This window comes from Talaromyces rugulosus, chromosome V, assembly GCF_013368755.1.
Source record: "Talaromyces rugulosus chromosome V, complete sequence".
Lineage (NCBI taxonomy): Eukaryota > Fungi > Ascomycota > Eurotiomycetes > Eurotiales > Trichocomaceae > Talaromyces > Talaromyces rugulosus.
The window spans coordinates 5,179,750-5,203,327 of NC_049565.1; the positions used below are offsets into that span (position 1 = coordinate 5,179,750).

Consider the following 23,578-nt stretch of genomic DNA (forward strand, 5'->3'; position numbering starts at 1 on the left):
GGAGTATGGCACAACCGATTGGCTGAAGATCACTCAAACTCGGGATGAGCAAATAGAACTTATGTCATTGGTGAATGCAGAATTGCTATTTTAATATGTCGTTAATGCATTGGGTTGTCTCAATCAACTTGTGGTCAATAGCAACTAAGATGTAAAAATATGTCTAGGAGTACTTTGCTCGTTACGTGGTAAATGTGTCAATGGCTATCTAGAAACATTGAAATATTCCAAATTCTTTGTACAAGGCATACATGTACATTTAAAGACAGAAATGTCAACTGGTGACGATGGAGCAAGTGAACAGTGGTGGTCTCATTACACTACCTATGTAGAATGATAAGACAACGCTTGAGGGACAATAAAAAGACAACAAGAGCAGACAAGCAAATCAGCTTAGATATTCCGAGCAACATATATCTGTACGGCAGAGCCCTTTAAGAACTAGTCTAAACTTGAAAAAGGTGCGTTTATTCCGTCATGTGACTCTCGAAATTATGAAAAAACAACGCTGAATTTGATATATGTGTGTATGTATGCAAACTCTCTCCTTCTATCTTTCTATACAAAATTACTGTTGGCCCCCCTTGCTCCACGCTGCCTTGACCTCATCCGGCAACGCAGTCGACAAATCCACCAATTCTGCCCAAGGGCCGTAGCTCGATTTTTCATCAACGATATTCACTACCTGGGCCTCATCGACGTATTTCTCGACCCAGGCCAGAGACACCACCGTGTTTTCACGGTTTACATACGGTTCTTCGGACGCCTGCAGGGCCTGGAATTCTGGATCACCATTGACCTTGTTGAGTTCGGCGAAGTTGCGATAGTAGAACTCGACGGTGATATCGTGGTCCTGGAAGAAAATATTAATAAAATATAAATATGAGAATTTATCTAAACTTACATCAATCACCCATCCACGGTTGTTTCGCTTATTCATTTCAGCGACAAACCCCCGATACGGGGCTGGAGAGTAGTTCTGCCATTGGCACATGTCAGCTTACCTCATACATCAATGAGGGAGGAACAAACCAGCTGGTACGAGGTAATTCCATGCTTTGCGTGAATCTTCGCAGCTTTGGCGATGTAGCCTCTGGCAAATTCATGGCATTGAACGTCGGTAAAGGCAGCGCTCTTGTAGAGCTTGATGCTGAGACGGAGAAGACGGGCGGTGGAAGACATTATTGTTCCTATGAACGATGCAGTATAGGAATGTGAATACTGATTGAGAAAAATTCAAAGTTAGCAGTATGCCCATATATGGTACAAAGTTCACATCTATAAATACCACTACGAGTTTAATGATCCGCCAAACCTAATCGGTCCTCGACGGATCTGGGGATCGATCGGGGTAAGTGGGTACGGTGCAATTATTGCCCCGCTTCGGCGATGCCCCACTTATGCCGAATGCTTAACAACAACTACAGAGTAAATTGGTGGAAACAGAGGGTGCCAACATTGGGGCTATCGAAATAGATCAGTACTGCGGAGTAGATGTTCCTGTGGAAGTGATGGCGGTGGACTCCCTGGCTGCTAGTTACTAGTGTTCTGTGCAGTATCAACTAATACTAGAACTTATAGATTCTGTCAACAACTGAGAGTACCTATATAGACAAACTTGATATCTGCCATACTCAAAATATGAAGCATAAATTGTCATCAATTGATATTGGTGTTTTTTCTGGAAGAGATACGTACTAGTAGATTTCTACAGTGTGTGAATAAAAATCGATTGATTGCAACATGAAAAGATAATGATAATAAATAAGAGTAAAATCTAAAGCACAATCTTTCGATCAATACCAAAAATCTGATCCAACCACGCAAACGACTTGGTGGTCAACACGTTGAAAGCGCCAATCTTGGACTGCAGCCCGCCCTCGGCCTCATCCTCCGCCACCCACATGAGCTTCTTGTCAACGGGGACGTTGATCAGGTCATCATAGATGCGATGTGTACTGACCTCGGGCTGACAATACATGGAAAACCGGGCGCCCGTGACCATGGTCGGACATTGTATGCGCGTGAGATATCCCTTCCCGTCCTCCGTGGCCAAAGTGTATTCTTGCATCTTGCGCATCATCTGCGCCGCCGTCTCCTGGCCAAGCAGCCAGCGCGTAAAATTAAACTCCCAGCGCGTCTGCCAGTTGGCCTGGCCAAGAGTGCCAAATACATAGTCCCAGATACCATCGGGAACGAAACCACCGGCGATGAATGTGTTCCTGACAATTTCGGGCATGCGTCCCTTGAGAAGGTCAAACATATTGTAGAACGGATCAACGGAAATGCACGCACGAACCCGAGAATCAGCTGCTCCACGGAGGGCTAGATAGCCCCCCATGGAGGACCCGACCAGCGCTAACCGATCGAGATCGAGGTCGAGCTCTGGGTGGTCGTGGGCGTACTGGTGCGTAAAGTCAAGAGCCGCAGACACGACCACCTCCCAGTCGGGCCGCATGGGTTTGCCATGCTTTCTAATTACAATGCCCTGCCCTGGCCCTTCAAAGGTCACCACTGCATATCCCAGCTCAAGGGCCGCCATGGGGTAGATGTGGAAGATTTCCTCCTGTGTGGCATCGCCGCCAACCGTCTGCATGAGCACGGGCAATTTCCCCGGCAGTCGCTTGGAAGTCGGAGGAAGACACAGGTATGCTGGTAGAGAAATGGTGCCATCATCGTCGGTGAAAGGAATCTCTAACCGCACTATGGAGCAGCCGTCGAGCAAGGAGGCGGCACGCCAAAAGTTACCAAGTGCTGTTTCTGAATTGGAGAGGATGCGAGGGTCATTGCCAGAAAACCCGTTCAACATGAACTGGGCGGCACGCTGGTAATTGGATGCTCGAAAGAATGCCTTGCGCGCTGCGTCCCGGTTGCCAGCCAGTTCAGCTTCCGCTGCCAGAGCCTCTGCTTTGGCCCCAGCTTCTGTCCAGGCGTTGTACCAGCTCTCACTGTCGTTCTCCCGGATTTTGCCCAATGCGGCGAAGAATTCGGCCACCTCCCCGCCATCGTGGGGAGTGAAGCTGAGGAGGCGCAGCGCCTCGAAATGGAAAAAGTCAGACTTGAAGAGACGAAACATGGTCTGCGTGATGGGAAATCTCACCATAAAGCAAGACAGCTTTCTTTTTGAAGCCAATCGCTCGCCACCAGGGCCGGTTCGGCTTTCGGAGCTCCGTATAGGCTTATTCGAAGAAACGTTGATAGTGATGACCAGGTCGGCGTTGAGAGCCGAGTTGGAGAGCCCATACATCCTCATGTAAAGAATAACAATGCATCTCCTGTTTGTGTCGGTCAGGATGGCACTTGTTTGATCCTTCTCTCACTCGCTACCTATCTCCATATTCGATTAACAACTTATCATGAGTCTACCACAGAAAACAACATCAAAGGTCCCGCGTCTTCAGCGGGCCCTTGTCGCAACTGGCCCGGGGTCATTGGCTCTCAAAACTGTGGCTGTACCACGAATAACCTCGGAGGAAGTTCTCGTTCGCACTGCTGCCGTTGCCCTCAACCCATCTGACCACAAGCTACTTGACCAGTCTACCACCGCAGGCGCCATCAGTGGTAGTGACTTTGCTGGTGTGGTTGTTCATGTTGGCAGCAGTGTCAAGGATCGGATGAGCGTGGGTGATCGTGTCTTTGGCATCGTGTTTGGTGCAAATCCTGGCCGTCCAGGCAATGGAGCCTTTGCGCAGTATGTCGCTGCACCGGCCGACTTGTGCATGCATGTGCCCGATGGAATGGACATGGCAACGGCCGCTTCGATGGGTATGGGCTTGATGACCACAGGACTTGCATTGCGGTCGTTGGGTCTGCGATGGGACCGGCTCGCAGAAGAGAATGATGACAGTGATGACGAGAGGCATAGTCCCTACGTACTCGTCCATGGTGGAGCAACAGCTACGGGAACGATCGCCATCCAGATATTACGACAAGCAGGCTATCTCCCAGTCGCGACCTGCTCTCCCACCAACTTTGACCTTGTCACCGACCGCGGCGCCGTGGCTGGATTTGATTACAACTCTGCTAGCTGTGCTAACGACATTCGAAGATACACCAAGGGCCGCCTTCGCTATGCTCTGGACTGTATTGGCAACGAGGCAACCATGATCCTGTGTTATTGCGCCTTGGGAGACGGCGCCAGCTACTACACCACCTTAGAACAATACTCGCGACGGCTGACGATCCGGCGACGCGATGTGACACCAGACTGGATCTTGGGTTGGACCCTGCTTGGCGACGAAGTGCAACTGGCGGGTGCCTACTACCGCGAAGCCAGACCGGATGATCGTCAGTTTGGTAGAGACTGGGCTGTTTTGATGGAGTCACTTCTGGAACAGGCACGAGTGCGGCCACATCCTATCGAGGCGACAGCACAGGGCACGTTCATGGCGGTGATTCCAAGACTGGATCTACTACGAAAGAAAATGGTCAAGGGGAAGAAGATTGTCGTCAAGGTGTGATGTGATTTGAATTTGAATGGTTTTTTTTTTCTTCCTAGAGAACTGCAACACTTCAATTCAAGAGATAATTCAAGATGAATGTATGTCCTTGACTATAGATTTCTAATTTTTCTAAAAGGCATACGTTGATAGCTGCTTCAAGATTAAGAGTGGGTTTCAAGCACGCACAAACACACGCAAAAATAATAATAGTAATAGCAATAGGAAAATCAAATCTAGTTTAGTTAGCAAAGCCTACAATGGGATGTTTTTCTCTTAACTTTTGATTTTTGACGATATCACAACTTAAAAATGCTACTTATGGTAATTAATTAGTCTACATACACGTACCACAAAGGACAAAAAACTCAGTGTTCAAGTCATACAGTTGATAATATCAATGCAAGCTAGTTTATCTCTAGAATTTTCAAACAAGACATGGAATTAATTCTACCGATCCAGCTCCAGGGGCCATTACCAGGCCGAATCGCCGAAGTTGGCGTGCTGATGTGATAGTCCAACACCGAACCAACGACCCTCTTTTTATTCCGGGAAAATGCACCTAGTATTCTTAAGTGAACAATAATATGCTTCTGGTGACATCAGATAATTCTAGTCCCTTTTCCCTTTTTCCTTTTCCGTGGAAGCCTTTGAAACGACCAGTCTGAAACGAAAGAAAAAAACGGAAAGAACAAGACAGGAAATGCTCACCTCATACTCACTGAGCCTTTTGCCGCTCCTGGCTGCCAGCATCTCCATTTTCATCCTCTACTGGTTCGCCAATGCGGTTTATGTCCTCTACCTACACCCTCTGGCCCGTTTCCCCGGGCCCAAACTGTGGCTGTTGACCCAGGTGCCATTTGTGCGCGCATTACGGCGTGGCCAGTTCATCCACCGCATCCGCGAGCTGCACGCCCAGTACGGCCCTGTCGTGCGATGGGCGCCTAACGAAGTCTCATATGTCAGTCCGGAGGCGTGGAAAGACATCTATGGCCACCACGGTGCCGGCAAGGACTTTCCACGCAACCCGCTCTGGTATCCTCGATCGCAGAACGGAGCGCATACCATTCTCTCTGCCGACAATGTGTCCCATGCTCGCATCCGCAAGCTGCTCTCACGCGGGTTCTCGGAAACTTCGCTGCGCGAACAGGAGCCCATCATCCAGGAGTACATGAGCATGCTGGTTGCTCGGTTGCGTGCGCATGCCCAGGCCGGCCGCCCCGTGAGTATCGGTGACTACATCCAGTTCGCGACAGTGGACATCGCCGGCGAGCTGATCTTCGGCGAGTCGTTTGACTGTGTCGCCAACGAGGAAGCCCATCAGTGGATCAAGGTCACCTTTGGCTTCTTCAAGCGGCTTATCCATGGCGGCAGCTTTGTCTTTCTAGTGCCCTGGATCCGGCCGTTGCTGCCCTATATTATTCCGAAGCGCGTCCTGGAGCAGGCCCAGCAGCGGTTTGCCTTTTCGAGTGGCAAGGCCGGAAAGCGGCTCGAGTTGGGCGAGAATGCCAGACATGTTGACCTAGTTTCGCACATGTTCCACAACGGAAAGGGTCTGAATCGCGCCGAGATCGATGCCTCGGCCGATATTCTGATCAGCGCTGGCAGTGAGACCACCGCCACCGCGCTTACGGGCATCCTGCAGTATCTATTGCGCACTCCGGCCACGATGAGTCGACTGCAGGATGAGATTCGCGGCGCCATTCGTACCGCTGATGCGCTCACCTTGGACAATGTGAATCGGCTGCCGTATTTGACCGCCGTTCTGCACGAGGGCCTTCGCATGTGTCCTCCTGCGCCGTCCATCCGGCCGCGTCTTGTCCCGGAGGGAGGTGCCATGGTGTGTGGATCCTGGTTACCAGCTGGGGTGAGTTTCTAAGTTCTTCCTTTTTGTGTTTAAAAAGATATTTTTCTAATAATACTGATCAACAGACCTCTGTCGGAATTCCTGTCTGGACTGCACTTCGCTACCCGGCCAACTTCGCCAAGCCAGACACGTTTCTTCCTGAACGATGGCTCGATGCCAGCCAGGGCGGCGTGAGTTTGCAGCCACACAACACGAACGTATTCATGCCCTTTTCGTACGGACCGCGCGACTGCCTTGGGCGTCGGCTGGGCTGGGCGGAGCTACGCGTTATCCTAGCCACTCTAGTTTGGCATTTTGATATGATCAATCGCAGTCCGGAGAACCGCTGGGAAGAGCAGCTGGAGTTTGTCATGTGGGAGAAAAAGCCGTTGATGTTGCAGTTGACATGTCGATCCTAAGTATTGGTATCATGTCTAGTTAGTACAGTAACACCTCTCTTCTTTCAAAGAGGGGCGACATTTTGATGTCGAGTTCAACCAAGAGTGTGACGATGACCAAGAATGAATCGCAATTTTTACTACAATTACACGAGCTAAAAATATTAAACAACAAGATAATCACTATATTGTCTACTGTACTACCATAGCATGGCCGTCACGCTAAGAATCGTTTCAGTATAAGTCAAAAAGGAGCAGCTGTAAGACCGATTAAATTTGATTGAGCAAGTATGTACCTGGCAAGTATTCCATGTTAATTCAAATGCCCATGTCGGCATATTACCACCGATTGTCAGATTAACCCCGACATGTGGAAAATGTTGACCGACTCCGGTCCAGTCGGCAATGTCATGTTATAGAAGCCGTTTTACAGCCCGACTCCGATGACGATTTCTCGTACTATATTTGACCCAGAGTCTCAAAATTAGATCTTCACCAGACAACTGCATATCTCTTTCCCGTAATACGAGTTCGGGTTAATTACATACTCTCTTCTCCCAGTTCACAATGGACGCAGCTTACACCTCAACTCCGCTGACCCCGACAAGCCTGGGCATCGCGCTTCTCAGGCTGGCCCCTTTGATCATTTCCTCTGGCTCATTGATGTGCGCCTGGGACCAGCAAAACGCCTTTCGATCCTTCCTTGCGCCAAAATTGCTTGAAAAGAAAGGCGACATCAGCGCCCACGTTGTCGTGGAGTGGTTCGCCGAATTCGCAAAGCCGACTAAATGGGTTATTTTCTTGTCTTACCCTCTCGCTCTTTCGGTTGCGCTAATTAATGTCTTTGTCGATGTTGGGCTGGCGACACCCAGCGCAATTTTGAATAATAATGGAGGAAAAGCAGCAGTACTGGCAGCATCAGCGGTGTCGTCAGCAGGGGGAGGATTGCACCCCCAAACCAAGGCGTTTTACATTGCTGGCGGGGTGCTTTCAATTCTACACTATTGGTTTGGATCATGGAGTATGATGTGGAATGCGCGGATTTCGCGCAAGGTGAATGTCGGTCAGCAGAATTACGATGCGCTGAGGGGATGGTTGGCGAATAATTTTGCCCGCATGTGCTGGGTGAACGTTCCTGCATGGCTGATGTTTGTGTGTGCGACAGCGACGTTTGTGAAGCTGGAATAAATCAGATGGATACATATGGACACTTTTGTCGGGAAGAAGGTGTTGAATATGTATTGTCTGTGGCATATGTTGGAGACGAGGGTTACTCGGTGTGAGAGGGAAAGAGAGAGGGTTCGGATTAAGGTTATCACGCTCATATACTACTACCATGATGCTCAGAGCCAATTTGCCGTGATGAACGATCACTGGAAGACTGAACATTATTTCTTATGTCAATTGATAGTTTCTATAGCTGGAAATGGAGTTTGAAAAATGTTTTTGAGCTTTAATATTGATTGTTACGCTTCAACATTTGAAGGTCTACCATACCGGTTTTTAGGGGAACGGGATACTTATTGGTACGCTGTTAAAATAGTAGCATGGTAATAATCATATAACCAAAATTTATTTTTTTGAATTGATAGACCCATACACGTACATGTATATGTTACACTTGAAAGCAAACCAGACACATGAACATCAGTTGATGTTTCAATACCCTAAAAGGCACGGTTAACCTTTATAACATTGAAATATATATAGCCACACCACTCTTACCTGAGCACCTGAGCTATACATGTATATGTTTCTCACCACCCCCATCTCATAATTAGAATACCAAAAACACAAGAAATTTTTATATACATTGATATTTATAATAGTAAGACATGTGCAGATTTTTTGTAGCGTTGCAAAACCACGCAACAATTGTGGTAACGTTACAGAACAGGAGGAACGCGGATGTTGTATCCAGGGGTAATTAGGGCTATCAATTACGGCTAATTATTATCTGGGCGGATAAATTTCGGCCCGATATCTTCACTTCACCGCTGTCGATATCTTCTTTTTATCTGTATTATCCAAACATACATGAAAAACTATCGAACAGAAATTGAAACCAAGAAAAACAAAATCCTAACTTTTCACTCTTTGCATCGTAACGTGAACACCGTTTGCTGAGCAAACTGTCAAAGTGAGAGATTCCGTCCATGGCGTGGTATCTTGCGTCTCGATGCTCTGAAACACTTGGGCGAACCGGAGCAACACATAGAGGGCTTCCGTCAACGCATACTGCTGACCCAAGCAGGTTCGAGGGCCCCCATTGAAGGGCAGATATTCCTATTATTCAGCTAATGTTCAGTAGAATCCAAACGGCAAAGAAATGAGGTCTTCACGCACCCATGAGCACCGGGTCGTATCCCATCGTTCTGGGCGGAACTCCTCTGCATCCTGCCCAAACAGGTCGACATGTCGGTGCATTGCATAGACAGAGTACAATACAAGAGAGCCCTTGGGGACAAAGACTGGGAAATCGCCATCGGGGCCACCGCCGCGGGGAAGCACGGTGTCTCGCACTGCAACTCTTCTGTTGTTCGGCACTGGAGGGTACAGGCGGAGAACTGGTGATGGATGCTGAGCAAGGAACAGGAACACACACACAGAGAGAGAGAGAGAGTACCTTCATTTATCACGTGCTTTGCGTATTTCATCGTCTGGAGGGCCGCATAGGTGGGCGCCTTCCCCTTTAACCCTGCCGCCTCGCGCCGCACTTTCTGCCAGACGTCCGGCCGACGCGCCAGTACGTGGAACAAGCTGCTCAGCAGACTCGCCGTGGTGTCTCGACCGGCCAGGAGAATGCTCAACAGTTCGTCTCGCATCTTCTCTCGGTCTGCGGTGGTTGTTGCGAGCTCGTCCAGAAAGCAGTCTCGCTTGCCCCCTTTCTCCGTCATATCCGCATACTTCTCTCGCTTTGCAATGGCCCTGTCGACAAAAATGTCTACGTATGTCCGACAGGTACGATATGCAGCCTTTACTTTGGGATCAACTCGCCGAAACGCGCTGAAGGGCCCCATTCGGAACTGCAATGTGATGTCGTCCATTGCCAGCCGGAATGCCTCGCCGAACTCGCGCTCCTCTTCTGTTCCTCCTCCAGCCAGACTGTCGGCAGAGTTGCCAAATAAGAAGTCGGTGGTCGTGTCCAACGTAAAGCGCAAGAACAGCTCCTGCAGATCCACCTGTCTATCGTCAGGGATGCAGCCCAGCAGGCTCCGGATATGACCCTCGAGCGAACTCAAATTGACCAGCTGATCTTTGACAAAGTGCGGCCGAAGAAGAGCACGAGAATGAGCCCATTCCGGCCCGTCGGTCACGAAAATTCCCCTGCCCAATAGAGGACCCATGACCGTGGACCGGTTTCCGAGAGAATAATCCTTGAATCGTGTCGACAAGATCGCCTGAATGTTTTTGGGATCGATCGTGAAGATTCCGCGTGAGCGGAAAACCCGGATGCCAAACGTCGTTCCGGTTGTTTTGTGGCGATGCTGTAGTGTCGCAAGAAACCGATGCTGGCGAAATGCACGCACGCTTTCAATGACATAGTCAAGTCCTAGTATTGGGTCTTTTCGAGGGTACTGGCGCACTGGATGACAGCCCTTCTGGATCTGAGCCTTTCGTACCGCAGAATGGCGAGATAAGACATACACTAGCAAAGAAGCTATACCCAGCCACGCGACGAGTCCTGCGGTCAAGGAACTCCCCCCAAGAGAGACAATTTTTTCAAACACTGGAGTCTCCATGTTCTCACTTATCGTGAACTTTTGCATTTCCAAAGTATTGCTGGACGCCGCCCACCGTGGTGAAGGTAGAAGAAAGCCGAGGGAAGGAAAACCCAAGCCCACATCTATTTTTAGGCTGAAGCCATCCACCATCGCCGATTGCCACGTTATTACCAGGAGACTTGTTTTATTTGCTTTTTTGTTGCGTGTGCCTGTGATCTGATCGGAGAATAGCTTCTAGAAGCTAGCCATGCATCCCAACGAACAGCCCCGGCCCGTGAGCCGCCCACTCGGCGTTGGTTATGACGAAAAAGACCCTATTTTTTCGGCGTTGCACACCGAACATGAGATGACATCAGCCTCGTTCCGGCTGTTTCTGCCCTGTACCAATATTGTTAGTTGCCCTGACGAATTTGGCGATTCTAGCGCCCTATGGCTAGTCGGCATTGGCTGTCGGAGATCTGAACCACGTGCGCGCCGAACCCTTGGGTTGATGCCCTCACAAAAAAGGATTAAACAGCTGGAGGGACCTTGATATTATCTACAACTTATTATAGAATGAAAATTAAGTGACCATATGCGAGAAGCTATGGACCCCTCTACTGTCGCGTCGGAGCCCATTGCTATCATTGGCAGTGGCTGTCGGTTCCCTGGAGGCGTTTCCTCGCCTTCGCGACTTTGGGAACTGCTTCTCCAACCCCACGATCTATCTCAGCGGGTTCCAGCAAACCGATTCAATGTAGACGGCTTTTATCATCCTGATGGCGAATATCACGGGACCACAAACGCGCCCAAAGCCTACTGGCTAGAACAAGATCATCGCCATTTCGATGCCTCCTTCTTCAACATAACCCCTAAGGAGGCCGAGGCGATCGACCCGCAAGGCAAAATAATACTCGAAACGGTCTATGAGGCCATGGAATCGGCTGGCCTGACCTTACAGAAGTGCTCTGGCGAACAAATTTCCGTCTTTGTTGGCACAATGACCGCCGATTTCGATATTTTGTCAGGCAAGGATGAGATGGCTTTCAGCCAGTACTGCGCGACGGGGACGTCGCGTGCTATTCTCTCGAACCGTGTCTCTTATTTCTTCAACTGGAATGGTCCGTCCATGACCATTGACACGGCCTGTTCATCAAGTCTCGTCGCGATGCACCAGGCAGTGCTGGCACTGCGCCGTGGCGAGAGCAGCATGGCGTGCGTTGCCGGTGCTAATGTGATGCTCAGCCCAGAGTACTTTATATGTGAGGCCAATCTACACATGCTATCGCCACATGGGAAATCACGCATGTGGGATACGGGTGCAAATGGATATGCACGCGGCGAGGGGGTCGGCGTCGTCTTCTTGAAGCCACTGTCCAAGGCCCTTGCGGACGGAGACTCGATTGAATGCATTGTGCGCGAGACGGGTGTTAACTCGGATGGTCGTACCAAAGGTATTACCATGCCCAGTCCAGACGCGCAGGCCGCATTGATCAGGGATACCTATCGGCGAGCGGGCCTTGACTCCCAAAATCCCTCCCACAGACCTCAATATTTCGAAGCCCATGGAACAGGCACCCAAGCAGGAGATCCTCGAGAGGCAGAGGCCATCTACCGGGCGTTCTTTGGCGATCCGCCAGACGACACCGATCCTACAGCAGAAAATGATGGCAATCTTCTCGTTGGCTCGATTAAGACGGTCATCGGACACACGGAAGGTGCCGCGGGTGTTGCAGGCGTCATCAAAGTTGCCTTGGCGCTGAAGCATCTGACTATTCCGCCAAACCAGCACCTTCAGACAATAAACCCAACCGTCGCACCCTTTACAACACGCCTACGTGTACCAACTTCCCCAACCCCGTGGCCCCTGGTACAACCCGGCCAGCCGATCAGAGCCAGTGTGAACTCTTTTGGCTTTGGCGGCACGAACGGCCACGTCATTTTAGAGAGGTACGATCCACAGTTGCATGGGGGACTGGCACAGGAGTCGCTGTCTAGCAATAACTGTTTGACAATTCCTTTTGCTCTTTCTGCGAACTCGGACAAGGCCCTGACTTCTTTGGCTGAGCGATACGCCAAGTATTTGAACTCGACCCCAAACGTGAACATTCACGATCTCGCTGCAACACTGATGTTCCATCGATCAGAGTTGCCTCACAAAGCCACGTTTGCCGCAACTGGAATCACAGATTTGGTGACAAGTATAGAGGCTAGGCTGGCTAACAGCGAGAAAGCTGAATTGGGTATTCGATCCAAGACACTAGACCAGCCTCCTCGAATTCTAGGAGTTTTCACCGGGCAAGGAGCTCAGTGGCCCGAGATGGGAAAACACCTGATCATATCGTCACCCATTTTTGCGAAATCTATTCACCAACTGGACCAGTTCCTTCGCGGTTGCCCAAATCCACCTCCGTGGTCCCTTCAAGACGAGCTTCTTGCAGATGGTTCGCGTTCACGGTTAGGAGAGGCCGCGCTCTCTCAACCTCTTTGCACTGCAGTGCAAATTGCGCTGGTAGATCTGCTGGCAGAGGCTGGCGTGAAGCTGACGGCAGTGGTTGGCCATTCCTCTGGCGAGATAGCCGCGGCCTATGCAGCAGGAGTCTTGACCTCACGAGACGCCATGCTAATTGCGTACTACCGGGGTTATCATGCCAAGTTATCTCGGGGCCGGAATGGAGAAAAGGGCGGTATGCTGGCCGTAGGCATGAGGGTCGAAGATGCCCTGGACCTGTGTGAACAGGAAAACTTTCATGACCAGATATACATAGCCGCTAGCAATGCTCCCGCCAGTGTCACGTTGAGTGGCGACCTCGATAAAATCAAACACGCCAAGGAAGCGTTGGATGAGCAGGGGAAATTCGCGAGGCTACTGAAGGTTGATACCGCATATCATTCACACCACATGGACAGCTGCGCCGGTGCCTACCTGGAGTCATTATCGTCCTGTGGCATTACTGCTCGAGAGCCGGATCCGTCCTGCTCCTGGATATCCAGTGTCTATGGCCCCGCTGGTAATCCAACAGTTGAAGAGTTATCCGGTCGATATTGGCGAGACAATATGGTCCAGCCAGTGCTTTTCTCCGAGGCCCTCCAGCGTGTTCTTATTGAACAGGATTCATTCCAGATTGCCCTCGAGGTTGGACCTCACCCAGCGCTGAAGGGGCCAGCCACCCAAACAATGCAGGAGGCTATTGGTCATGTGTTGCCTTATAGTGGCGTTCTTAGCCGCGGAAGCAATGATATCGTAGCATTCGCAGCAGCCCTCGGACTCGTCTGGAACCATCTCGGCTCTTCCGCTGTTGACTTTGCTCGGTACTCCAAGGCCGCAGGCATTGATCTGTCTTCGCGCCAAGTAATCAAGGACCTACCAACATATCCCTGGGATCACCACCAGCCACACTACCGATTGCCACGATTGCCGAGACAGTATTTACGACGATCTGCTGCGCCCCATGAACTTCTAGGTGTGAGGACAAGCGATGATTCCGATTCGGAATACCGCTGGCGTAATATCCTCCAACCAAGGATGCTACCATGGCTCAACGACCATCGCTTCCAAGGCCAAATTATTGTTCCGGCTGCCGCGTACTGCGTCATGGCCCTCGATGCAGCTCGATCCCTGGCCCGCTCCCTGTCCATCTCGACAGAGATGGTCGAAATCCAGGACTTATTCATCCAGGCGGGAATCACAATGGCCGATGATTCACAAGGGGTTGAAACTCTGTTTTCTCTCAAACGGGAGCGGCATGCATTCAAAAATGAAGGCGCTATTGTTGCCTCATTTTTCTTAGACTGGGCACCTGTGGAAGGCGAAATGCCAATGAAAAATGCTGTGACAGGCACCGTTAGAATCCATACTCCGGATCCCCTTGATAATGGATTACCTACCCGTATGGTAGAAGAAGGTGATTTAAATACTGTGGATTTAGATGACTTTTACTCGTCTGTCCGAGACATTGGTCTTGGATACACTGGTCCATTCCGGGCTCTGCAGTCGCTTCAGCGCCGTTTGAATTTTGCCACGGGAAAGCTCCAGAAACCACATCCAGAAGATCCATGTCAATTGCCAGTGCGTCCATCATTGCTGGATGCCTGCTTTCAAGTTGCCTTTGCAGCCTTTGCCGCCCCTGGTGATGGGTAAGTTGTTACCATCAAGACCCCGAGTTTACCGCAACAACTGACCATTCATGTTACATAGGGATTTGTGGACTTCCTTCCTTCCTAAGAAGATTGAAAAATTGCGATTTAACTTGGGAATTTGTGAAGTCCGCCCGGACGCGAATGACATTGTGGACGTCGACGCTGCAATCACGCGTTTCGAGGCGACGACTCTAACAACCCCAGCTAACTTTTCGGGAGATATATCAGTGTACAGTCCTAATGGTGAGATGGAAATTCAAATAGAAGGACTTAATGTAGCATCGTTTACTGCGGCCACGAAAGCAGACGATCGCGAACTCTTCTTGCAGACAATTTGGGAGCTGGATCCCTGGCACGGATTCCGAGAAGCAAACAACACGACGACGGACGCAAGTGATGTACAGCTAATCCACGAATGTGACGCTATTAAAACCTTCTACCAAGCTCGTTCTCATCGACGAAGATCAAGTTCGTCCTTTGGTGAGCATACACACTCGCGTGAAAAGATCGAAGAAATGATGGCATCATCCCCACACCGGTCATCCCTGGAGCTCCTACACGGTTGCGGGGAATATATCCCTTCCTGCATGTCGGGAGTAATCCATGAAATAACGAACGACAATAGAGAAGTATCAAGCTGCCACCAGCAGTTGAAGCAGATCGTGAGCCAAATTAGCCATCGCCATCCTCGAATCCGAGTGTTGGAGATTAACATAGGCGAAGGTGGCCCTCTAGCCGACATTGTTGCCAGTCAATTGGCCCCAAACTTTGTTTCCTACCGGTATCTATATGAAGGGCATGGTCCCTCGCCACAATTTTCCTCGGACAGACTGCAATCCAAGGTCACTATTGATATGCTTCCAGAAGATCGATCGTTTCTTGTAGATGACGGATTAACATCCTTGTGCGATCTCGTTATTGTTTCTCTGGCCACAGAAACCAAGGATGATGTGGTCAAACTATTGAACTCGGTTCGGGAACACACGAAGCCGGGTGGATACCTCCTCGTGGTACAATCAACTGGACCATTCCTACGAGAAAGGCTCCTGCGATGTGTGTCGTTAACAACAACCTCTGTCACACCACAAGCCCATCAGCTGCGGTGGGGAGAGGTCTTTCAAAGAGCTGGCTTCGCGTCTGATGTCTCATCCCAGTTTCATACTCCATCTAGAAGATTGACGCTTTCCATAAGTTACGCGACCAATCCGCTCATTGAAATCCTCCGGAAACCCGTGTCGTTAGGAAGGTCTCAGGTTCCGATGCCAGGTAAAGTACTGGTTCTTGGTGGATCAAGACCCGAGACTCAGGCAATCAAAAATCGCCTCACCGAAGTTCTCGTCAATTCCAATGTGGAATTACACATGGCCTCTTTGGAAGACGAACTCGATATTGCTAAAACTGAAGATATTCGAGGTGTCCTCATTCTTTCTGACCTCGACGAGCCCATCATGGCTTCCATGACAAACGCGAAACTTTCAGCTCTCCAAGCAATTTTAGCGCCAAATCGTTTTGTTCTGTGGCTCACGAATGGATCTCGTGAGGACAACCCTTACCACTTTGCGACAGCTGGCCTGTGCCGCTCCATCAAGGCTGAAACTCCCGGGCTGCAGCTACAGATTCTTGATCTAGATACCCTGGATGGTGTTGCTGATCAGGTGGTGGAATCGTTCCTGCGTTTGGCCATGGCAAACGACGAAGAGCTAAAGAATTCTCTTTGGACGACTGAACATGAGATTGCGATACAAAATGGACACGCGATGCTACCTCGGGTGTTGCCGATAGATGACCTAAATGACCGCTACAATGCAACCAGAAGGGTTGTCACTCGAGAAGCCAATTCGGCCCAGTCCGTCATAGACCTTGTCGCTAGTCGTGACGGATCCGATTGCGTCTATTCTGCCCAGAATACAGGCAAAACGGCGCTACAACTCGCTGCGATTAATCAGCCTGACTTGGTTGTCGTTCGGATGCTGTATACAAGTGCATGGGCAGCAGGGATAGGGGACGGCAGCTACGCTTTTGTTGGCGTTGGAATGCTGCTTGATGGCAGGAGGGTGATAGCAGTGTCTCCAACGAATACCTCCTATGCTGTTGTTCCCTCCTCTTGGACAAAAAATGTTCCAGCTAGTTGGGGAGACGATGCAACCATCGTTGGTCTGCTAGTCCGGGCCCTGGTTGTGCAATGCATCGTTGCCCAGGCTTCTTCTGGTCCCATTGCAATACATGAGGCCGATTCAGCGCTGGCAGATGTGCTTGAATCCTTTGTCCAATCTCAGGATTCGATACGTCCTTTACGCCATTCGACTCATGACCCCCACAAACCAGCCGTGGATAGTCGCTTTGCTTTCATTCATCGTCGAGCAACAGCAGATGCTATTCGATCCTTGATACCAGCGTTTTTCGGGACATTTGTTGACTTCAGCAATGGGACTTCGTCTATATCGAAGGGTATTTTGCCTGACTCGACATTTTGCCTCAATCCGACAACCTCATCGGTTCGGATATGCGGTAATATCCAAGTGTCTTCCGACGCGATTTCGCGATGCCTGTCTAATGCAATTAGAACCATCCAACCCCTCATTCACTCCAGCTGTCAAATTTGCTCCATTCCGGTTAACACCGTATTGGAGTCGAGAAATCAACGGTTTTTTGGGGTTGTAGATTGGCAGAGCGAGTCGCTTGTACAAGAGAGAGTGCGAGCCATCGACCCTGCGTCCGCTCTCTCACCTTCCAAGACGTACGTCATGATTGGCTTGACAGGAGAGCTCGGACAGAGTATTTGTCGTATGATGGTTACTAACGGAGCTCGTTATATAATTGCGGCCAGTCGGTATGTTAATTCTATATTAGTTACAAATGCTGTGGTACATGGGATTGAATTAACTGGTATAGGAATCCTGACAAATCGCCACGTTGGAAACGGGAATTTGAGCAGATGGGCGTCACAGTCGAAATAATGTCGCTGGATGTGACCAATTTGCAATCGGTGAAGAGGCTCAAAGCAGAGATCTCTCGGTCGTTTCCTCCGGTTGCAGGAGTCGCCAATGGAGCCATGCTTCTGTCAGACGGTCTATTTGCTGACATGACGCTCGAAACATTCGACAAGGTAATGAAGCCAAAGGTGGTCGGGTCTCGAAATCTGGATTTGGTGTTCAATTCCAAGGATATGGACTTTTTCATGATGTTTTCGTCTTTAACCGGGGTGGCTGGAAATAAAGGACAATCTAATTACACAGCGGCCAACATGGTAAGTTCTCTTTCCCTGTGTCATATTTTATATGCGAGAAATAACAATTTCTAGTTCATGGCCGGTTTGGCGGCACAGCGTCGAAAGGGTGGCCTTGCTGCCTCCGTGTTAGACATCGGAATGTTGTATGGTATCGGATATATCAATCGCATAGATGGTGCCGAGATCTACAATAACTTGAAGAACCAGGGCTACACACCAATTTCAGAACGAGATATTCATTGCATGTTTATCGAGGCCATTGCGGCCGGAAAGCGCGGCTCCATCGCGAATTCTCAACTGACGACGGGGCTGCAGCGTTTCAGCCTAACAGACGACCACCCTCTAGCATGGCACTTTGATCCACGGTTCTCACATCATACCATCTCTTCGCAAGACTCAGCAGACGTGGACAAATCGGGATCAGCGCAGACTGTACAAGACCTCATCCGTGAAAGCCAGTCCCTGGAGAGTGTTGCCCAGACCATACGTGAAAGTTTCGCTACACAGCTTGAATCAATGTTGCGTTTGGAAGCTGGCACTGTCAACACGGAAAAATCCATCATTGATCTTGGCGTCGACTCTCTCGTGGCTGTCGAGGTTCGGTCCTGGTTCCTGAAGGAGGTGGGCAAAGATATGCCAGTGCTCAAGGTGCTAGGAGGAGCATCAATTGCCGCGTGTAAGTGACATCTTTTTCTAATGCTTTTAGAGTTAACTTTATCAGATGTCACACTCTTATTTTTGGGGTTTAACTGACCAATTACCATAGTATCGGATGAAATCGCTGCCGATGTGTTTGCTGACCGTGCAACTGCAAAAACACCAGTGGATGAGAGAGCAGAGGTCCCGTCTTCAGATGCCAGCACAATAGACTCAGACGACAGCGACCGAAGGCTTTTCAGCTCTGATGCGTCCGAGACTTCTGATACGGATGTTGGAGAGTGGGAGCTTCCGGAATACGAACAAATCGTGCCCATGTCATTCGGTCATACACGCATGTGGATTCCCAACCTTTTACTAACTGACAAAACCGCATACAACTGCACCACCTGCTACCGACTGAATGGATCTTTGGATGTTTTGAAACTGGAGACTGCCCTTGAATGTGTCATACAGAGGCACCAAACATTCCGAAGCTCATTTTTCATAGATGAAATCAGTCGGGAGCCAGTTCAGGCCGTGTCACGGTCATCACCATTCTCCCTCAAGAAGGTACAACAAGGGAATGATGGAATTGACGTCGAGAGAGAGACAGATGAAATTAAAAAGCATGTCTACGATCTGGCAAACGGCGATGTTTTTATGGCGACGCTCGTGACGCATGAGCCTCAATACCACACAATTATTTTCGGGTACAATCACATCATAGTCGACGGCGTTGGCTGGCAGCTCTTTTTACAAGATCTTGAAAGATTTTATGTTCACCCTACTCCACAGCGACAACATCCGGTGGTCAATGACGTGACCGATTTCTCTGTGCAGCAGCGAGGTGGTTTAGATTCCAAAGCACTTCAGAGCAAACGCACGTTTTGGAAGTCTGCATTCGACAAATTGCCTTCTCCGATGCCATTGTTTCCTTTCTCCAAGGTGACACGGCGGGAAACACTAGATCGATACGCTGTTTCTGAGTACTTTGTCGAGCTGGATCGGTCCTTGGTAACAAGGGTCAAGGCCGCTAGTACAGAGAATAAGGTCACCCCGTTCCATTTCTACCTGTCAGTTTTGCAGGTCCTGTTACAACGTGCCCTTGGTAAAAATGATTTTTGTCTCGGCATCACCGACGCCAATAGGGCAGATGAACGATTCATGGAGACCATTGGGTTACTCCTTGACACCCTTCCATTATGGTTCAAGGTGCCCCGGGACGAATCCTTTCAAGAGCGACTTCTCAGCACACGGTCAGCAGTCTATGATGCCTTGGGTAATTCGGGTGTTCCTCTAGACGTCATTCTCGACGATGCCAACGTGGAGTCCTCTGTAACAGACTTGCCACTCTTCCAAGCCATGGTCAACTACCGTATGGGTGCCATCAAGCAAAAGACCATGGGCGACGTGCAGCTAGACTATCTGTCGTATGAAGATGCCAAACATCCGTTTGATTTTATTCTCACCATCGATGAAGACGAAGGAAGAGGAGGCTTGACGCTGTCAATGCAAGATTACCTCTACGATGAGGCAGGAGCCGACATTTTCCTAGAAACTTATATCCATTTATTGGAGCAATTCTCATCGGACCCATCCATGAGTACCGAGGAGCCTACTCTCTTACCAGTGCATCTTGGAAACAAAGCTATTAGTCTGGGCAGTGGACCGCTACTACCAGGGTCTAGTGTCATCAAGAAAACCCTTGTGCATGAAGTTGATGAAATGACTACAAAATACCCCCACGAGATTGCGTTGAAGGATGATCATGTAGCCTATACATATGATCAAATGGCTACAAAGGTCTACACCATTGGCACCATCTTGACCGAAAAGGGTGCTTTAACGGGGAGGAGCCGGGTTGCTGTTTTCTGCGAGCAGTCAGTGGATATGGTGTGTTCGCTTCTTGCTATTCTCCGAATTGGTGCCACATATGTTCCTTGCGATGTGCGAAATTCGGATCAACGATTATCAGTCATCATTTCCGAATCGCAGGCTGAGGTTGTCATCTGTGATCAAAGCACTTTTCATCGCCTCGAGGACATCCTGAGGGAACCTTCCCTAGCCAGTGCTTCGACAGAGGCAATTAACGTGACAGCACTAGAAGATAATAATTCCAGTCCGTTTGTCCCTAACCGTTCTGTTCCATCGGCTAAGGCCTTCTTGATGTTCACAAGCGGGTCGACTGGCAAGCCAAAGGGAATCCTGCTCACACATGCCAACTTTTCAACTCAAGTTGCTGCTGCTACAGCTTCAATGGGTATCAAACGGGAGACAGTGTTACAGCAAAGTGCACTGGGCTATGATGCTTCTTTGGCGCAAATATTCTACGCTCTGGCCAACGGTGGTACCCTCGTGATATCTAGCAACCGCCGCGAGATACAGGATTTGGCGTCGCTCATGGTGAGAGAGAAGGTCACTTTTACGCTGATGGCTCCATCCGAATACACAGTTTTGCTAGAATATGGGCGAGACATTCTTCGACAAAGCCGAACATGGCGGGTTGCCATGTGTGGTGGTGAAGCTTTTGCGCCGCATCTTATTGAGGCGCTCCAAGGCCTACAGCTAGACCAGCTGGAAGTTTTTAATGCTTATGGCGAGTATTGCCTATACCGAAATTTCTAATTCTTGGGCTAACGGAGATATAGGACCTACGGAGATATCTGTTTGTTCAAACATTGGCGCGGTAGATTACCGATACATGGCAGCTTCCTCTGAGACTCGCATTCCCATTGGCCGTGCTCTCCCTGGTTACCATGTCCACCTTGTAGATGATGACATGCAGCCCGTACCTCTTGGGTGGCCTGGACAGATTCTCGTCAGCGGTGCTGCAGTTGCCGCTGGATACTTGAACAACGAGAGTCTCACGCGGGAAAAGTTCATCATCAACCGCAGCCCCTCCTCGTTGACATCTAGAGGTTATCTGACGGGGGACATGGCACGAATGCTTACTGATGGATCTCTCGTCTATATAGGCCGGATAGAGTCCGATTCTCAGATTAAGCTGCGTGGAATTCGAATTGAGCTCAACGACATTGCAGCATCGATTATAAAGACCTCCGATGGAGTGGTGGCCAACGCCGCAGTTGTTGTTCGAGATGCCGAGCAGAACAGCTTCTTAGTTGCCTATGTTGTCTTCTCGGCTAACAAAGCACCATCGGATCCTGCGCAGTATCTTGAGCAACTTTTGCCCGAACTTCCACTGCCTGTCTATATGCGCCCAGCCCAGGGAATCCCTCTAGACCGTCTACCCATGAGTGCAAGTGGCAAGCTAGACCGAAAAGCCCTTTCAGCTCTAGAATTACCATCAAACCCCATTCATACACCTGCGTCCAAGAGCACTGTAGATTCTCTAAGCCAGACAGAGCACCGGTTGAAAGGGGTCTGGGATGAGGCGCTCGGCCACACAGGAATTCCCATTACGAAGCGATCCAACTTCTTCGCCACAGGCGGAAACTCGCTGCTCTTGTTGAAGGTCCAGGCCGGTATTTTACAAGAATTTGGGCAGCGTATTGCCCTGACGGAGTTGTTCCGGGCGAGCACGCTGGCTAGTCTTGCGACTACGATCGAGTCTTCTATAGGCACTACAGCAGAGGATATGACCGATCAAGTCGCTTCAAGTAGCAGCTCTATCAATTGGCTGGTGGAAACCGATGCTGGGGATCTTTCTGAGTGGACCAAGCCTCAACAAATGGCCATATTGACACGGAATACAGCATCTCTTACGGTCGTGGTCTCGGGCGCCACAGGTTTTCTCGGTCGTGCAATTGTTAACCAGCTACAAGAATTGGGTAACGTCAGTCAGATTCATTGCGTTGCAGTTAGAAACCTCGAATCCGATGCTGCACGACTCCTGGAGCAATCAACCGACAAAGTGGTTTTGCATGCCGGCGACCTGTCTTTACCGTTCCTTGGAATGCTCGAAGAGGAGGCGCGGCTTCTTTTCTCCGAGGCCGACGTGATAATTCATAACGGTGCAGATGTATCTTTCATGAAACCATATGAATCTTTACGAGCGCCCAATCTAGGCTCGACGAAAGAATTTGTTCGACTAGTCGCTCCCCGACAGGTCCCTTTCCACTTCGTCTCAACTGCTGGAGTTGGTCTGCTAGCTGGAAAAGATGTGGTGGAAGAATGCACAATCTCGTCCACTGATGCAGCAAGCAGCCTCTCTCAGGTTGACGGCTACATCGCATCCAAGTGGGCCAGCGAGACGTATCTTGAGAATGCCACACATCGTACAGGCTTACCAGTTCAAATCTACCGCCCATCCAGCATTACCGGCGACGGCGCGCCTGCCTTGGATATCTTGCATAACGTGTTACAATTCTCGCGGCAAATGCGTGCTGTGCCAGAAATGACTCGGTGGAGAGGACATTTGGATTTGGTGGATGTCCACCTGGTTGCTCGAGGGCTGGTCCACCGTGCGATAATAGCTGAACCCGTGGAGGAATCACGAATAACTGTTTTACACCTGTCGGGTGAACAGGTGATTCCAGTTGAAGATGCTAAACAATACCTCGAAAAGGAGACGGGCTATCGGTTCCGCATCTTGTCGATTGAAGGATGGGTTGTTGAGGCGGAAAGGCTTGGACTGCATCCATTGGTTGGCGCATATCTAAGGACGATTGCATCCAGGGAGGAGCCAATCTATTTCCCTAGGTTACAAACCAGTATGAAGTGGTGATTTTTTAGTTTAGTATTGCATTTGCTTTCCTTTTTTTATCTCTCTCACTTTTCTTTATATTTTATATAATATATAAAAATAAATAAGTTATTGATTCGGTTATAACATTAAAGATATCCTTATAAAAAGAGAATATTATTGTCGGTTGATATTAACCACTAGAACATGAGTATTTATTAAATTCACATTCAACATATATAACCGTTGACAACTTCAATATGTCGTCTAGAGTACGGCACGTGCCGATCCATTCTTAGAGCCTCACCAGCGGTATGTATGTAAACTGTGGCTGAGATACGAGTGTGGGGCTGTGCAAGCGGGGTCCGAGTACAACACTGTTCCGAATTCCCTCGCCAGGCTCGATCAAAACTTAACTCTTTCTGTTTGTTTTTTTCCGAGGGGGGGACATAATAATACAGGCAAAGTGGGCTTTGGATGCGTATCTCTTTTGCACGGCGCAGGGCAAGGTGTTGCGTGCTGTGGTCGTGACGAAGGA

At 49.6% G+C, this 23,578-nt stretch overlaps 8 protein-coding genes across 8 annotated transcripts; 5 read left to right on the forward strand and 3 right to left on the reverse strand.

Annotated features, from left to right (window-relative positions):
- Positions 1-568: 568 nt before the first annotated feature.
- Positions 569-1,182, reverse strand: TRUGW13939_10309 (uncharacterized protein; the record flags this gene model as incomplete). The annotated part of the gene is made up of 3 exons (XM_035493421.1): positions 569-853; positions 905-979; positions 1,033-1,182. 3 exons carry the CDS (start codon positions 1,180-1,182, stop codon positions 569-571), a joined length of 510 nt encoding a protein of 169 aa, XP_035349314.1.
- A 595-nt stretch (positions 1,183-1,777) lies between these two features.
- TRUGW13939_10310 (uncharacterized protein) lies at positions 1,778-3,247 on the reverse strand (the record flags this gene model as incomplete). Its single annotated transcript, XM_035493422.1, has 1 exon — positions 1,778-3,247. One exon carries the CDS (start codon positions 3,245-3,247, stop codon positions 1,778-1,780), a length of 1,470 nt encoding a protein of 489 aa, XP_035349315.1.
- A 109-nt stretch (positions 3,248-3,356) lies between these two features.
- Positions 3,357-4,460, forward strand: TRUGW13939_10311 (uncharacterized protein; the record flags this gene model as incomplete). Its single annotated transcript, XM_035493423.1, has 1 exon — positions 3,357-4,460. The coding sequence occupies one exon, from the start codon at positions 3,357-3,359 to the stop codon at positions 4,458-4,460; it is 1,104 nt and encodes a 367-aa protein (XP_035349316.1).
- A 682-nt stretch (positions 4,461-5,142) lies between these two features.
- Positions 5,143-6,704, forward strand: TRUGW13939_10312 (uncharacterized protein; the record flags this gene model as incomplete). Its single annotated transcript, XM_035493424.1, has 2 exons — positions 5,143-6,306; positions 6,372-6,704. The coding sequence occupies 2 exons, from the start codon at positions 5,143-5,145 to the stop codon at positions 6,702-6,704; spliced, it is 1,497 nt and encodes a 498-aa protein (XP_035349317.1).
- A 546-nt stretch (positions 6,705-7,250) lies between these two features.
- Positions 7,251-7,871, forward strand: TRUGW13939_10313 (uncharacterized protein; the record flags this gene model as incomplete). Its single annotated transcript, XM_035493425.1, has 1 exon — positions 7,251-7,871. The coding sequence occupies one exon, from the start codon at positions 7,251-7,253 to the stop codon at positions 7,869-7,871; it is 621 nt and encodes a 206-aa protein (XP_035349318.1).
- Positions 7,872-8,765: 894 nt separating this feature from the next.
- On the reverse strand, positions 8,766-10,426 carry TRUGW13939_10314 (uncharacterized protein; the record flags this gene model as incomplete). The annotated part of the gene is made up of 3 exons (XM_035493426.1): positions 8,766-8,969; positions 9,030-9,250; positions 9,310-10,426. 3 exons carry the CDS (start codon positions 10,424-10,426, stop codon positions 8,766-8,768), a joined length of 1,542 nt encoding a protein of 513 aa, XP_035349319.1.
- Positions 10,427-10,982: 556 nt separating this feature from the next.
- TRUGW13939_10315 (uncharacterized protein) lies at positions 10,983-21,020 on the forward strand (the record flags this gene model as incomplete). Its single annotated transcript, XM_035493427.1, has 5 exons — positions 10,983-14,524; positions 14,586-17,357; positions 17,420-17,774; positions 17,829-18,432; positions 18,523-21,020. The coding sequence occupies 5 exons, from the start codon at positions 10,983-10,985 to the stop codon at positions 21,018-21,020; spliced, it is 9,771 nt and encodes a 3,256-aa protein (XP_035349320.1).
- Positions 21,021-21,096: 76 nt separating this feature from the next.
- Positions 21,097-23,082, forward strand: TRUGW13939_10316 (uncharacterized protein; the record flags this gene model as incomplete). The annotated part of the gene is made up of 1 exon (XM_035493428.1): positions 21,097-23,082. One exon carries the CDS (start codon positions 21,097-21,099, stop codon positions 23,080-23,082), a length of 1,986 nt encoding a protein of 661 aa, XP_035349321.1.
- Between the last annotated feature and the right edge of the window lie 496 nt (positions 23,083-23,578).